A 15,737-nucleotide genomic window follows, 5' to 3' on the forward strand; every position below is an offset into this window, starting at 1 on the left:
AAAAGTTTGATCACCTTCACATCACCACACTATGTGAGACCTCTCCCCTGCAGATTGAACACTCACCAAAGATAGATTAAGCCAGGCTTTAATACTAAAAGTTTGGGCCATCTCTTCAGGATAAGCTTGCCTCTCCATCTCTGATATCACAAAAACCCAGATCTCCCACCCAGCCTTTACTGGATCATCCACTCGGCTCAAACTGGTTCTTTGACCAACACTCCTCTCCTCTGCTGCCCAGATCCAACTTTTCACTTTCTGAGAAAGATGAGTTTTTCACGGGGATATACACACCAACGTTCATATGACAGCTCTTGGGCCCTGTAGTTGACCATTCTGGCACTCTGAAATTCACTATGTTCTTTAGGTTGTTAAATGCTCCACCATAACTAGAAATAGCATGAAGTGCCTACACCTAATCTATGTTTCTTTGGGTGTAGTAGCAGCTCTCGCTGCAAGTGACCGTCATTATAAACCTTATCGAAATGTGTAATTCCTACGACCAGCTGTGACTCAATCCCTCGTCTGATGGGGCAGTCCAAAACAGAAGAGCCTCATCCATGGGTCATCAATATTAGTATTGTCCATGTCTGTTTTTTTGATTCATTATCTTATATGCAGTGTCCATATGGGGTAGTTGATGTCAACCCAGAATGGTAGATCAGCCGATGCCACAGGGAGAGGAAAGGAACAGGAAAGAGATAACCCACACTGTGTCTCCTTCCTCTGTCAATACGTGTGTGAGGTTCATAAATAAATATATAATCCTAGTTTAGAGATTGATGGTCCCAATTTCGAGGTAAATGAGAGCTTTCTTTTTTAAGCGCCTTTACTGCTTGTTTGGAATATGTTAATACTTTATTTTGCATAGCCAGGGCACATGCTCACATTATAGCGGAACTTCAGGTTCTTAAAAAAAAAATAGATAAAATTTAGAAAGATAAACTCATAGGAATAAGACCATAGTAAAAAAATGTAGTAAAAATACATTTAGTGGTTTATTTTACTTTCTCAAAGTCTGGCATACATAATGCAGTGCAAAAGCTGCAAAACATAAAAAAAAAAAAAACTTGAAGTGTATTCCAACCAGGCAAAAAAAGCTCTTGCCAGAGATTGAGCACCTGAAGCTTGATGGCTGCTCTGCAGCTCTCTGTTCTTTCAATGGTGACGGCTCCCATACCCTGGAGTGCCTTACTGGATGTTCAGGTCCCTCTAGCTTCCTTTGTGCTAGTCTTATGCTCTGGTGTAATGCCTCTATTTCCTCAACTTCTTTCTCTCCCCTTTTCTATGTTCCCCTCTCACCCTTACATGTTTCCTTTCCCCACCCTCCTTCCCCCTATCCCCTCGCCTACTCACTCCCTCCCTACCATTCCTCCCCATATATTGCTCAGGGTTCTGTATTTTACACTCAGTGGCGGCACTGCCCCCGCTGACAATGACTGCGGTGCCCATGTTCAGAGATGTATGTGCCGGATCCCCTGCTTTCATGATGTGGATCCCCTATTCCTTGACACAGAAAGTTCCCTCTAAGGGGTGTCGGGATTGGGGGAGCCACTCTGTTATTTTGTGTATAACCTTCTTGTTCCGGTTCTCACCATTTGGATGGTCGCCCTACCCTGCGGACCCCTCAGCTGGGCTCACGTTCACGTGATATTCCCGCATACCCTCTGTTACCTGCACCATTATATTATGTAATCCATCTGGGTTTATCTGTGATCCCTTGATGTTCCATACGTTTCTTATGTTGTTTACATATGTATAACCATTGTACTTGGTTCACTACTAAGGGCCCCTTTATATGCCCTTAATGTGTTTTTTTTTGCACTATGTATGTTCTTTACTTCAATAAAACGTTTTGAAAAAAAAAAAAAAAAAGCTCTTGCTTGTCAGCACATTTTTTTTTTTTTTTTTGAATACTTGCCCAACCTCCATTTTAAGTTAAAGCAACCCTGTTACTAGTATAGAATTGTTTTCAATCTTTTCTCTATTGCAGAGCTATAGGAATTGGTTGTATCTAAAATCTTTGGTGTTGGATAGCACGTCGCTTGCTGTCTCTGTACTCTGATTCTTCTTGCTGGTCTTAATACTGTTTGACAGAGATTTAGCAGCCAGTGGGTGAAACCTCAGTGTGCAGCAGGGTACACATTTTCTGACACATCAAAAAGTGTTAAATAGTTAACAGTAGTGTTAACTTATTCTCTCTGGAGAAGAGACGATTGAGGGGGGATATGATATCAATGTACAAATACTGTACTGGCGACTCTAGCATAGGGAACAAACTATTCAGAGAAAGGGAATACAATAAGACACGTGGCCACTCACTAAAACTAGAGGAAAGGTGGTTTAACCTTAAAATACGTAAGGGGTTCTTCACTGTCAGAGCAGTAAGGATGTGGAATTCTCTTCCGCAAGCAGTGGTATCAGCAGGGATCATCGATAGTTTCAAAAAACTTTAGATGGGCACCTTAAAGACCACAACATACAGGGGTATACAATGTACGGTTAACAGCAAGCACACACACACATCATAGGTTGAACTGGATGGACTGATGTCTTTTTTCAACCTCACTAACTATGTAACTATGTAACTAGCAGCAGTTCCCATATCTCTGCAAAGGCTGAACGCTTCAACTGGTGGAAAGATGCATTTAAAACATTTTTTTACAGGAGGTTGCAAGTTATAATTTTTTATACTAGGGTTACTTTAACTTATTACATATGTGTGTGTAGAACCCTCCTAGGTAGGTGCTAGGTAAATGCATCTATTGCTCCTTTTGCTTATCAGGGGAGCCTGATCTGTTAGGTTGCCTGTTACATGTTTCCAGGTGTGATTCACTGGGTCTGAGGGAGTGTTTCCTCTGTATCCAATAAGGGAGCTTGTTGGACAGTGGAGGAAACCCAGCCAGTGACACATTGGCTTTTGTGGGAGTCCCAGTGGGTGGGCACTCTCGCAGTGCATACTGGGATTGCTCATAAAAGCCGGGGTGACATTTGACAGGGTGTCTTTGGCGGGAAGCAGAGTCCCAGGAGGAGGCTGATGGCTGTCTCTCCTCCTGCTGTATGAGGAAGGTGGTCTTAGGCAGTCCACCTAGTGAACCAGGTGCAGAGCTGAGCTGCAGAGGATCCAGTGGAGCTCACAGTGGAGCTGCTGGCAGAATCTTCTGGGAAAAACAGTGTCTGTGAGTACCAGGGGACTTGCCAAAGGGTATGCTCAGGAAGGGGGACCACTCCAGTGAAGTCAGAGGATCAAGGGGCTAGGTCACACAGAGTGTCATAGTAAAGGGGGTGCCGTATAGAACCCTGAAGATTTGGGACAAAGGGGGTATCAAGTAGGGCCCTGAAGAGTGATATACAGAGCAATACAGTTCATCAAATTCTTCTTCACTGCATTGACAAGGTGAAGCAGCGGCCTTGCCGCATTCAGCAATATTTAGAAGTCCCAGCAATTGTGCATAGTTGTTCAGTTGGAGTATCCTACTCATCCCTTCTCCTATCCAAGTTCTCAAATAAAACAAAAAAAACAAAACCCATAGACTGTTTTCTGACAAAGTCAAGCACTTTAAATATGCTATACTGTCTAGTTGTAACCGAGGGGAACCCGTAACCAGGGCCGGCGTTAGGGGGGGGCAAACTGGGCAACTGCCCAGGGCCCCCGAATGTCCAGGGGCCCCGGGCCACTGTCAGCAGCGGCCAGCGGGCTCCAGGGGCAGACTGAGTGGTCGCCGGTCGGTCGGGCACTTCGGACGGGAAGGGAACCCGCCGCCCAGTACAGCACTAATTCACCCGATGTTGTCTCAGAGTGAGACAACATCGGGCTATCGCCGGGAACTGCTGCTCGGCGACCAGCGCTAAGTGGGAGTAGTGGAGGGGCCCTGCGTCCGCCGCTATAGAATTAGGGGGCGGGGCCCGGCGGCCAGTTCTATATTGAAGTGTGAGGAGGGGAGGGGCCCGGCGGCTGTCACTACTGAAGTGGGAGGAGGGAAGGGACCCGGCGGCCAATGGCATTGAAGTGGGAGGAGGGGAGGGACCCGGCGGCCGTGCTATGGAAGTGGGAGGAGGAGTCCGGTGGCCAGCGCTGCATCTGTGGGAGGAGGGGCCCGGCGGCGCTGTCTTTCTATGGTGTCCTCATAAGTGGTGACAGAGGTCAGTGAGTAGATAATAAGCAAGCCCAGCTAACTACCACATCCACTGACACCCCCACCAACATGTGATCTCCCCTAAATTCACCATAGTGCCAGTGGTGAACTTGGGGGAGAGCACATATTGGTGGGGGTGTCAGTGGTGAATTGTGTGATGGGGGGACAACGACACACACAGCAGTGGTGAACTTGGGGGACATCACATATTTGTGGTGGTGTGGGGGGTATGACACAGCAGTGGGGAATTTGGGGGACATGATCACATATTGGTGGGGGTGTCAGTGGTGGTGTAGGGGTGGGAATGACACATCGGTGGTGAATTTGGTGGGGAAATCACATATTGGTAGGGGGTCTGTCTGTGGCACAAACCCCCTACCAATATGTGATTTCCCCACAAAATTCACCACCGATGTGTCATCCCCCCACCACCACAAAATTTACCACTGACACCCCACCAATATGTAATCTCACCAAATTCACCACTGCTGTGTCATTCGGAGGGAATGACACAGTAGTGGTGAATTTGGTGAGGAGATCAGTGGTGAATTGTGTGCCGGGGGGGGGGGGTATGATACAGTGGCAGTGTAGCCCCCCCCCCCCAAAACCACACAATTCACCACTGACACCCCCACCCTAATATGTGATCCCCCCCACCAAATTCACCACACCTTCCCGTACGCTGTCAGAGAAGAGACAGCGGGCGGCGCCGACCGAGTCGCAGCGCCATGGAGGAGGAAGAAGTCGACTCCCGAGCAGCACGGTCACCAGGGAGTCGGGACGGTGACGGGCGGCGCGCATGCAGGTCGAGACGAGGACTCAGAGGGAGAAGACGTCCGACTGAGTCCCGAGCAGCACGCCAGACACGGTGACGGCAGTGGCACCAGAGGTAAGTGAAGTCCTCTGGGGGGGGTCACGCATTGATGGGGACATAATGGTTAGGTCACTGTGCATTGAATGGGGACATGCTGGTCAGGTCACTGTGCATTGAATGGGGACATGCTGGTCAGGTCACTGTGCATTGATGGGGGACATGCTGGTCAGGTCACTGTGCATTGATGGGGGACATGCTGGTCACTGTGCATTGATGGGGACGTGCTGGTCAGGTCACTGTGCATTGATAGGGGACATGCTGGTCAGGTCACTGTGCATTGATGGGGGACATGCTGGTCACTGTGCATTGATGGGGACATGCTGGTCAGGTCACTGTGCATTGATGGGGGACATGCTGGTCACTGTGCATTGATGGGGACATGCTGGTCACTGTGCATTGAATGGGGACATGCTGGTCACTGTGCATTGAATGGGGACATGCTGGACACTGTGCATTGATGGGGGACATGCTGGACACTGTGCATTGATGGGGGACATGCTGGACACTGTGCATTGATGGGGGACATGCTGGACACTGTGCATTGATGGGGGACATGCTGGACACTGTGCATTGATGGGGGACATGCTGGACACTGTGCATTGATGGGGGACATGCTGGACACTGTGCATTGATGGGAGACATGCTGGACACTGTGCATTGAATGGGGACATGCTGGACACTGTGCATTGATGGGGGACATGCTGGTCACTGTGCATTGATGGGGAACATGCTGGACACTGTGCATTGATGGGGGACATGCTGGACACTGTGCATTGAATGGGGACATGCTGGACACTGTGCATTGATGGGGGACATGCTGGTCACTGTGCATTGATGGGGAACATGCTGGACACTGTGCATTGATGGGGGACATGCTGGACACTGTGCATTGATGGGGGACATGCTGGACACTGTGCATTGATGGGGGACATGCTGGACACTGTGCATTGATGGGGGACATGCTGGACACTGTGCATTGATGGGGGACATGCTGGACACTGTGCATTGATGGGGGACATGCTGGACACTGTGCATTGATGGGGCACATGCTGGACACTGTGCATTGAATGGGGACATGCTGGACACTGTGCATTGATGGGGCACATGCTGGACACTGTGCATTGATGGGGACATGCTGGTCACTGTGCATTGAATGGGGACATGCTGGTCACTGTGCATTGGTGGGGGACATGCTGGACACTGTGCATTGATGGGGGACATGCTGGACACTGTGCATTGATGGGGAACATGCTGGACACTGTGCATTGATGGGAGACATGCTGGACACTGTGCATTGAATGGGGACATGCTGGACACTGTGCATTGAATGGGGACATGCTGGACACTGTGCATTGAATGGGGACATTCTGGTCACTGTGCATTGAATGGGGACATGCTGGTCACTGTGCATTGGTGGGGGACATGCTGGACACTGTGCATTGATGCGGGACATGCTGGACACTGTGCATTGATGCGGGACATGCTGGACACTGTGCATTGATGGGGGACATGCTGGACACTGTGCATTGATGGGGGACATGCTGGACACTGTGCATTGATGGGGGACATGCTGGACACTGTGCATTGAATGGGGACATGCTGGTCACTGTGAATTGAATGTGGACATGCTGGTCATTGTGCATTGATGGGGGACATGCTGGTCACTGTGCATTGTGGACACTGTGCATTGATGGGGGACATGCTGGTCACTGTGCAGTGAATGGGGACACGCTGGTCAATCTTGAACCAACCTAATGATTGTTTGTTAAGTCACGCAATTTTTTACAGCGTTTTTTGCCACAAAGCAATGCCTATTACATTTTTCTGTTTGCGCCCCCCCCCCCCCAAAACAAAATTTTGAGCACCAGCCGCCACTGGTAATTCGTATGTGTCCTGGATTAAAGGGGTGAGGTAGCAACCCTACCCCACCTAGACCTGGCAATTTACTATTGTAATGCTCTGGTTTTGTCTATGTATGATTTTTGTAATGCACTGGTCTTGGTTTGTGAATTATTTATATTGCACTTGTTTATAAATTATTGCACTTTTGTTCCTTGTGTCTAATGATTTTACAAAGGGGCCACGTCACTGTCAGGAGCCCATATCACCGATCTTACAGATTCCTAGCGTACCTGTGGAAGGACACGGCCCCTCTCTTCCCTTTCCCTTGCCGGTTGGTGCAATTGGGTGCCGCGCAGCATATCACCATATATGGCGCCTATATTTTTGGCAGAATATAAAAATATTTGGGGCCCCACTTTTAGGTTTGCCCAGGGCCACACTTTGTCTAAAACCGGCCCTGCCCGTAACCAGCAGCTCCCAGCAGAGTAGTGCTACATGTGTATGGGTGTTTGTATGTGGGAAGAGCTTGGGCAAAACTATGACCATGTAATATAACTTACATGACTACTTCTTTCAGCCTATGTGTAGAGATTTTAATGTTTAGGCCAAGCAGAATACATATTGCTTCCCTCCACCCACTGGCAACATTGGATGCATTGCCAAATTAAATATATTACACTACCAGCCAAAGGAGAGGACTTTAGACCAGCCAGGAGTTCATCAGTTGATGGGAAAACAATTGGTTTATTTACTAAAGCTGGAGAGTGCAAAATCAGGCTCATTTCTGCATAGAAACCAATCAGATTCTAACAGCAGCTTGTTGAATTAAGCTTTGGCAATAAAACCTTGAAGCTGATTGGTTTCTATGCAGGAGTGAGCCTGTTATGCACTATTCGGCTTTAGTGAAAACACCCCATTGTAACATTGACTTTGCCCCTCGTGGTGTATTGGTATGCCCAGAACTAAGATCAGTAGTGAGTACAGAGATGGCTACAGGTATTGCATATCAGATGAGAATATAAACATGCCAGTCAAAACTAAAAGCCTCCAAATCCCTCTGGGTAACAGCAAAATGTGTTCAGTAAAGGTCTTACCCAAATTCTACCACAGGGCAAAGACAGTGATATTTTGGAAGTTTTTAAAGACATAACATGTACAATTTTAAAGGTAGTTCTAAGAAGTGAAAGCTTATGGCAACTAGGGTGTGCTTATATTATTTCATTTGAATTTTAAAAGACAATATCAAACACAATAGTATGTGCTATGGGATAGTTTTAATTATTCTCTTCTGCTATCTTTTTTATACATGTGCAGCTCTGATGCACTTGCCTTCATATGGGGATAGTAAACAGGGTAAAGCAACCCAAAGCAATTAGTAGAAATGATCTGACCACAGTGAGCCAAAATCCATTAACCACTTAAGCTCCAGAAGGTTTTACCCCCTTAATGACAAGGCCATTTTTTGCAATACGGCACTGCTTTGCTTTAACTGACAATTGTGCGGTCGTGCGATGCTGTATCCAAATAAAATTGATGTCCTTTTTTTTCTATAAATAGAGCTTTCTTTAGGTGGTATTTGATCTCCTCTGTGGTTTTTTATTTTTTGCACTATAAACAAAAATGAAGCACAGTTTTGAAAAAATAAATATATATATATTTTTTACTTTCTGCTATAAAACATTCCCAATAAAAAATTTTAAAAAATCAAATTTTTTCATCAATTTAGGCCAATATGTATTCTACAATTTTTGGTAAAAAAAAAAATACCAATAAATGTATATTGATTGGTTTGCGTCTATAAACTATGGAATACATTTATGGACTTTTTTTAAATTGTTTTTAGTAGTAATGGCTGTGATCAGCGATTGTTAGTGGGACAGCGACATTGTGGCGGACAAATCTAAAACTAAGGGACACTTTTTGGGAACCAGTGACACCAATACAGTGATTGAGCTAAAAAAAATGCACTGTTACTGTATAAATGACACTGGCAGAGAAGGGGTTAACATTAGGGGCAATCAAGGGGGTTAAGAGTGCTCCTAGGGAGTGCTTTTTAACTGTGGGGGCAGTGGATGTACTAGAGCAGTGGTCCTCAACTCTGGTCCTCGGGGCCCACTAACAGGCCAGGTTTGCAAGATAACTAAATTACATCACAGGTGATTTAATTTGCTGCTCAGTGATTGCAGTATTCTAGTCTGCATCTCCCCAAGGTAATTCTTAAAATCTGGACTGTTAGTGGGCCCCGATGACCGGAGTTTAGGACCACTGTACTAGAGGAAAGGAGAGATCTGTGTTTCAGCTTAGATAAAACACAAGATCTTTATTTTCCTCCCTAACAGAACAGCGGTATGCCTTGTTTACATAGCCATCGTGGCCGCAGGACCCGCTGATTGGCTCTCGCTGTGTCCAATCACAGCAGGAGACTGCTCCCGTGGCGCACATGCACTCTAGAAATCCTGTGCACAAAATTACATACATGTACGTAATTTTGCGCAGCTGAACCACCCTGCCACAGTATATAGGCGGCAGGTGGTACGGAAGTGGCTAGCATTTAAATGTCCTTTAGTTTGTCAAATGGATATTCATTCTAATGTAAATGTTTCATTTCTTTCCAGAAACTTAGACAAGGTCAGTCAAGACTGGACTCTATGGTGCTACTAATAATGAAACTAGATCAGCTGGACAAAGATATAGATAATGCTCTCTGCTCACCATCCTCTCCATCTCCATCTTGCAAAGAAATGTTCGATCAACGACAACTCCAAGCTACACAAGTAAGTCTCTACAATGTGGTAAGAAAATGGAAGGGTAAATTAACCAAAAGTTTTTTAGTATTCTTTTTGAACTTTCACTTTTCTTCACATCCAATTACAAACTGCGTTCCAAAAACACATATGATCATCAAGTTTACCTCTTGCAAACCTCAAAAGTTTTGGTCCAGAGGAAAAAAAAAACACCTGCTGGACGTCTGTAGCCAATGTTGTCAAACACTGAACAAAAGTAAGCCCTTCCTGACCCTAAAAGACAATTTTGGGATAGCAGGCCAGATTAGGTTTTTCTTTACTGAGTAAGGATGAGCTGAAGGTTCAGTCCAAACCTAAGTTCTGACCAAACTTTGGCTGTTCAGGTTTTCAGATAAATTCAAAACTTTAAGAACATTGAGCGGCAATTGCCCCACCTAATGTCCCATAATACACTGTAAAAACTGTCATTGGACTGACCTTCAGGCATAATATCTGTGGTTCAAATCTGTAACATTTTTCTATCTTCAGATTTCGAGAATTGCCTCAGTTGCTCTTTGATGTGTGAATGAGAGGGAGGATGTTTAATGAGGGCAGTTCGGAAGATTTATTAGTGAGGATAATCCCTAAATACAGGATGCCCTAAAGAGCTCCACTTAAAAGGGAGAGTACTCTTAAGAGCTTGTCTGGATGATTTATTTAGGCCAAGGTCCAAAATTAAAGGTATTAAAAAGTTGACTTTTTAATAGGAAACTTCACTAAATTTCGATAGCACTTGCTGAAACGGAGGTAAGGACTACATTTCTGTCTCTTGACTATGACATAATAAACTAGTTTTACATATTATTATGCCTAATCTCTTTCTCTAACATAGTGGCCAAGTAAAAATGCCTGCATGATGACCAGCGAACCTATATAATATTTTTGACTGCTGTCTTTAAAATGTTGTACTCTGTTATTTCTTGAAACAAATTGACTTGAAACAAATTCACTTATCATTCCCTTTTAAGTTGCTTCCCCAAACCCCAATCAAAATGCTTACATATTCTAGAGCCACTGTGCCATATGTTTTGGTGTTGTGTCTGAAATATGGCACTGTAATTTTTCACTTTAACAACCACTTTATTTCTGGAATGGGAGTTTGTGGTTTTGAGGTGTTTTTGTGCACTCTCTTTTGACATTTTGTTAACTGTTATACATAATACAGTGTGATATTGAAATACCTTTTCAATACATTTTCAATGTTGTCCTTTTGGCCACCTTTTGGCGCATGTCCCAAGGCCACTGCCCAGCCTCCTGTATCATTTGTTTGGCAGTCCCTTGCCTATTAGGCCAGAAAACTGCAATTGCTAATTTGTAAGGTTTGACTCCTATGGACTTCAATGAGATTTAAAACTTCTGTAATGGTTGCTGAACCTGCATTGAACCAAACCTGGTTATGTTCACTTTATTCATGTGTTTGAGACATTCTAAGATGTTTTGTGAACAAAAACGATTCCGTATCTGTGTGTATTGTATCTACCTCGTGTCCTACACCCTTCTTGACACAGTTCCAAAGACAGCACATCAGAGGGCATTTGTTTTAGATGTCATTCTACTTGCTTCTATGAATTAGGCACTTTACTTTTTTTTAAAGTAGATTTTGTTGCCTTTTAAATAAGAAATGTCAAGGTAATTTTAACACCAGTTTAATAATGTAGCATATTAAACTAATTGTGTATCTAGTTGACTGCTGTGTGCCAATTATCTTGCACTATCACTGATCATCAATTTGAAGTCTCTCCACGAATGTGGCTTAATACCAGCCATATTTTAGAGTCAAACTCAAAATCCTTGTTTCCCATAGCAGATTAAAAGACTTGAGATTTACCTCTCATTAAACATCTCTGTTTTGGCAGATGCTGACAAGTCTCATGATACAGCATCGTTTAGATAATTACCCTGCCATTTCTACTCTTTCCCATGTGTTTGAATCCAAATTCCCGCTCACTTCATCATGTTAAGTTAGGATGATATTTTGGTCAAACATTTGCAAGGTAGCAAGAGGGCTTTGGGCAAATAATTATTATTCATGACACCCCTTTGGCAAGTGTTTTAAAAATGAAGGCAAATCTTTGGAACGCTTTAAAGCAGAGATACTATACATTGTAAACACTGTGTTATAATTAACAAATTAAAGTAGAAATCCAGCCACAACTTTTTTTCTTCTTCTGGATAGTATAGGCAATGATTAGAACAACCTGGCAAGTGTTTATTGCTGAGAGGAATCTTCCAGTGTGTATAGAACAGCTGTCAACTGATGAGGTATGAGAGGCTGCTGATGAAGTCCCTGAAGGCACCAAAGGGCCTCACATAACATTATAAAAAAAATATTATATATATATATATATATATATATATATATATATATATATATAATGCCGCAGAGGAAAGAGACTACAGACATGCTAAGAGAAGTGGTCAGAGACTACGGACCTGCTATAAGGATTGTTGGAGACCAGAGGCCTGCTGCAAGAGACAGGGACTTGTTACGTGATACTGCTTAGAATCATTGCCAATACATCCCCTTTCAAATCATTTATCCCACTCTCACTTCGAGGGCCTGCAAGTGCTGCTCATGTTGCCTCTAAAACACATATTGTGCACCAAAGATATTGAGGCAGCAAAGAAAACATCTGATGGACATAATGACAAAAATACAAAAAAAAATGTGAGTGGCCTCACTGAAGACACATCCCCATATATCCTATCTAAATAACCACTAAGTGGCTCCCAGCATAATATCACAGTCACCTATCTCAGGAAAGCAACAGCAAGCATACAATTGTCATACAAATAAATCAAACACTATAAAATTGTTGTGCTGCAGTGCATTGTATAGTAGAAAACAATCTGACTGCATCAATGTGTATTTTCAAGCCTAAAGAAATTAATTAAGTGTAGCACAATTCCCAGCCGTTTTGCTGGATATGGGTCCCCCTGGGTTACCGCTAGCAACAACAGCACATTTTAGCATATTTCTCCAAGTGTGAGCACTGAGACAATGACCAGTCCAGTATATTTGGGTTTTTTGTATTTATTTGGTAATTTGGATGGGAGAAAGGATGAGTGGGATACTCCTGGAACTAAACTAGGCTCGTTTGGTTGAGACACTTTCATACTGCTGTTTGGCGCTGACTTGATGCTGGCCGAATGCCTATCAATGCTGACTTGACACTGGTGAACGCTGGCCAAATGCCTGTTAATGCTGAATTGACTTGGGACTACTTTCTGACTAAAAGAGTCCTCTTCAAGCTCCCTCAAGCACTCCTGCTGAGGTAGCTAGTTGAATACACTGCTGCACTGCTGAACACCGGCACCCTCTTTCTCTCTAATCTTCACGGCTTAGACACTGGCACCCCCTTTCTAAACCACCACTACTGGCTAGCTGGCTCCCGGATCCCTTTGACCTTCTGGAGTGGTCCCCTCTCTCTCGCAGACCCCTGGGCAGTTTTGAATACTCACAACACTGTTTTCCCAGGAAACCTCTGCCCAGCAGCTCCACTCGGTCCACAGCACTCTGGAACCTTCCTGTAGCCCAGCTCAGCCTCCGGTCCTCTAGGCCGACAGCTCAGGACATCCTCACTTGCTCTGACAGGAGGACAGACAGCCATCAGTCTCCTCCTGGGACTCTGCTACCCACCAAAGACCCGTTGTCACGTGCTCCCCTCAGGCTTATACCCAGTCCCAGGGTGCATTGCAGCAAACTCCGCCCACTGAGACAGATATAAGCCTTGGTGTGCTATTGGCCAGGTTTCCTCCACTGTCCAGCAAGAGCCCTCAATGGATACAGTGGGCAGACTCCTCAGACTCAACAGACCACACCTAGGAACACATGACAGCCTAACTGACTGATCAGGCCCCCCTGATAAGCAGACAGGGCCACACATATGCTTTTCCTAGCACCTACCTATGAAGGTGCTACATAAGTATACTAGGGATTAGCCAAAATGTCAGAATAGTCCCTTCTGCAAATCTCATTTCTCTTTACTCTTTTTTCAGATGTGATGGTGGTGTGTCCCCTCAAGTGGTCCCCCACTCACCAGAGAAATATGACTCCCAGCCTCACAGAGACTGGAGAGCTTTTATCATGTCTCATATCACTCTGGGAGGTGGGGGGGGGGGCAGTTGTTTCTTATATTCTCCTATGGTCTCTGTCTATCCCTTTGGTCTCAACTTTCTCCTGTGGGGATCTCCACCCCTCTGCACCACTGTCCAGGACCTATGAAGTGTGGTCAGTAAGCAGATTTCTGTGGTCTTCTCTGCTTTTTAAACAACCTGCTCTATAACAAAAAGATGGAAGAATAAGGAGGGCAGCTATAAGTGAAATTATTGTCAAAATATTTTTCTCAATTTTTAAGGATAATAGCCAAAGGATTGGCAAAAAAGTACATAGATGGCTGGGCACAGATCCAGTGGTCATGTACCAATGCAAAAAAATAAATAAATAAATAAATAAATAAATAAGTAATAACTGTTTTGCAGGGAGCAGTGAATATAATAATCCTAAAAGGGCAACGTTATAAATGCACTATTCCTTTAAAAACCTGTTGGGGGTATGGGAGTACAACGATACTTGAACAAAAATGAGCTGCATGGTTGAATTGCCAGAAAGAAGCCCTAATTTCAGATTACAGTGTGTCAGAAGTTGTGAGGTGTGTCGGGGTGTTGTCGGGCTTATTGTAACTGGGCTTTTTCAAGGCATTGGCGCAATAAAGGTTTGTTTCTGGCAACATTACTATGCGGATAAGTATCGTTGTTTTGTGCTCCTTGAAACAACCATGCCATCTTGGTCCAGAGCAGCCTGTATTTCTCCTGAGGTTACATGTGGGTTTTTCTTGTTTCACCTAACAACCCTACTGGCATTTGTGGCTGCAATCTTTCTAGGTCTACCTGACCTTGGCTTGGTATCAAGAAATCCCTGAACTTTCCACTTCTTAACCGCTTGCCGAACGCCGCACGACTATTTATTGCGGCGGTCAGCCCCTCACAGGCAGAGCGACGTAGTACTAGGGAGCAAGGGAGTCTAGGGAGCAAGCGCGCGCCCCCGGAGGCGCGCTCCCACGCGGTCACGGACCCCCCTCCGCGCGTGTGACCAGCGGACTCGATGCCCGCCGGTCACTCGGCGATCGTCGGTGCAGAGGGAGAAAGGCAGGCGGCTGATGTAAACAAGCCGCCTGTCATTCTCCCCTGTGTAGGAATAGTGATCATACGGTTCTACTATGTAGGACCGTTGATCACTGTTCTTACACCTCAAGCCACAGCCAATCACAGTTAGAATCACGCCCCTAGGGACACACATAACCCCTCCCTCTCAAAAAAAGTTAATCCCTTCACTGCCAGTGTAATTTTACAGTAACAGTGCATACGTATAGCACTGATTACTGTAGAAATGTCACTGGTAACCCCAAAAGTGTCAAAAATGTCAGTCAAGGGTCCGATCTTTCCGCCGCAATGTCGCAGTACTACAAAAAAAAAATCGCAGATCGCCGTCATTACACGTTAACAAAAAAAACAACAAAAATGACAAAAATCTTTCCCTTTGTTAGTGCGATAACTTTTGCGCAAACCAATAAAAATACGCTTTTTGCGATTTTTTTTTACCAAACATATGTAGCATAAAACAAATTGGCCGAAAATGTTAAAACATTTTGATTTTTACATTTTTTTGGGGGGAATTTCATATAAAAAAATGTAAAAAATATTGTTATTTTTGCAAAATTTACGCTCTTTTTTTGTTTATAGCGCATGATCAAAAAATCGCACAGGTGATCAAATACCACCAAAAGAAAGCTCTGTTTGTGGGAAAAAAAGGACGTCAAATTAGTTTAGGTACAGCGTCGCATGACCGCGCAATTGTCCGTTAAAGTCACTCAGTGCCGAATCGCAAAAAAAACCCTGGTCGGAATGGGGGTAAAATCTTCCGGGGGCTTAAGTGGTTAAAAAGTGATTGAACAATACTGACTGGCATATTCAAGGCTTTGAATATCTTTTTTTATAATTTTCCATCTTTAAAAAGTTCAATAACCTTGGTAACCAGGACTTTTGACAGTTTTTTTCTGTTCCCCTTGACTCAGTATCCAGGCTGCTCAGTGCATCCACATG

General features: G+C 44.5%; 1 protein-coding gene across 1 annotated transcript in view; it reads left to right on the forward strand.

Moving 5' to 3' along the window:
- The window catches only part of DLC1 (DLC1 Rho GTPase activating protein), a 665,949-nt gene that overhangs the window by 169,305 nt on the left and 480,907 nt on the right, over positions 1 to 15,737 (forward strand). Inside the window, exon 3 of the mRNA XM_082244040.1 lies at positions 9,468 to 9,626. Coding sequence (XP_082100166.1) covers positions 9,468 to 9,626 — 159 coding nt within the window. The remainder of the gene's footprint in view (positions 1 to 9,467; positions 9,627 to 15,737) is intronic.

Source organism: Pelophylax lessonae (assembly GCF_965119305.1).
Source record: "Pelophylax lessonae genome assembly, chromosome: 1".
NCBI classification, from domain to species: Eukaryota; Metazoa; Chordata; class Amphibia; order Anura; family Ranidae; genus Pelophylax; species Pelophylax lessonae.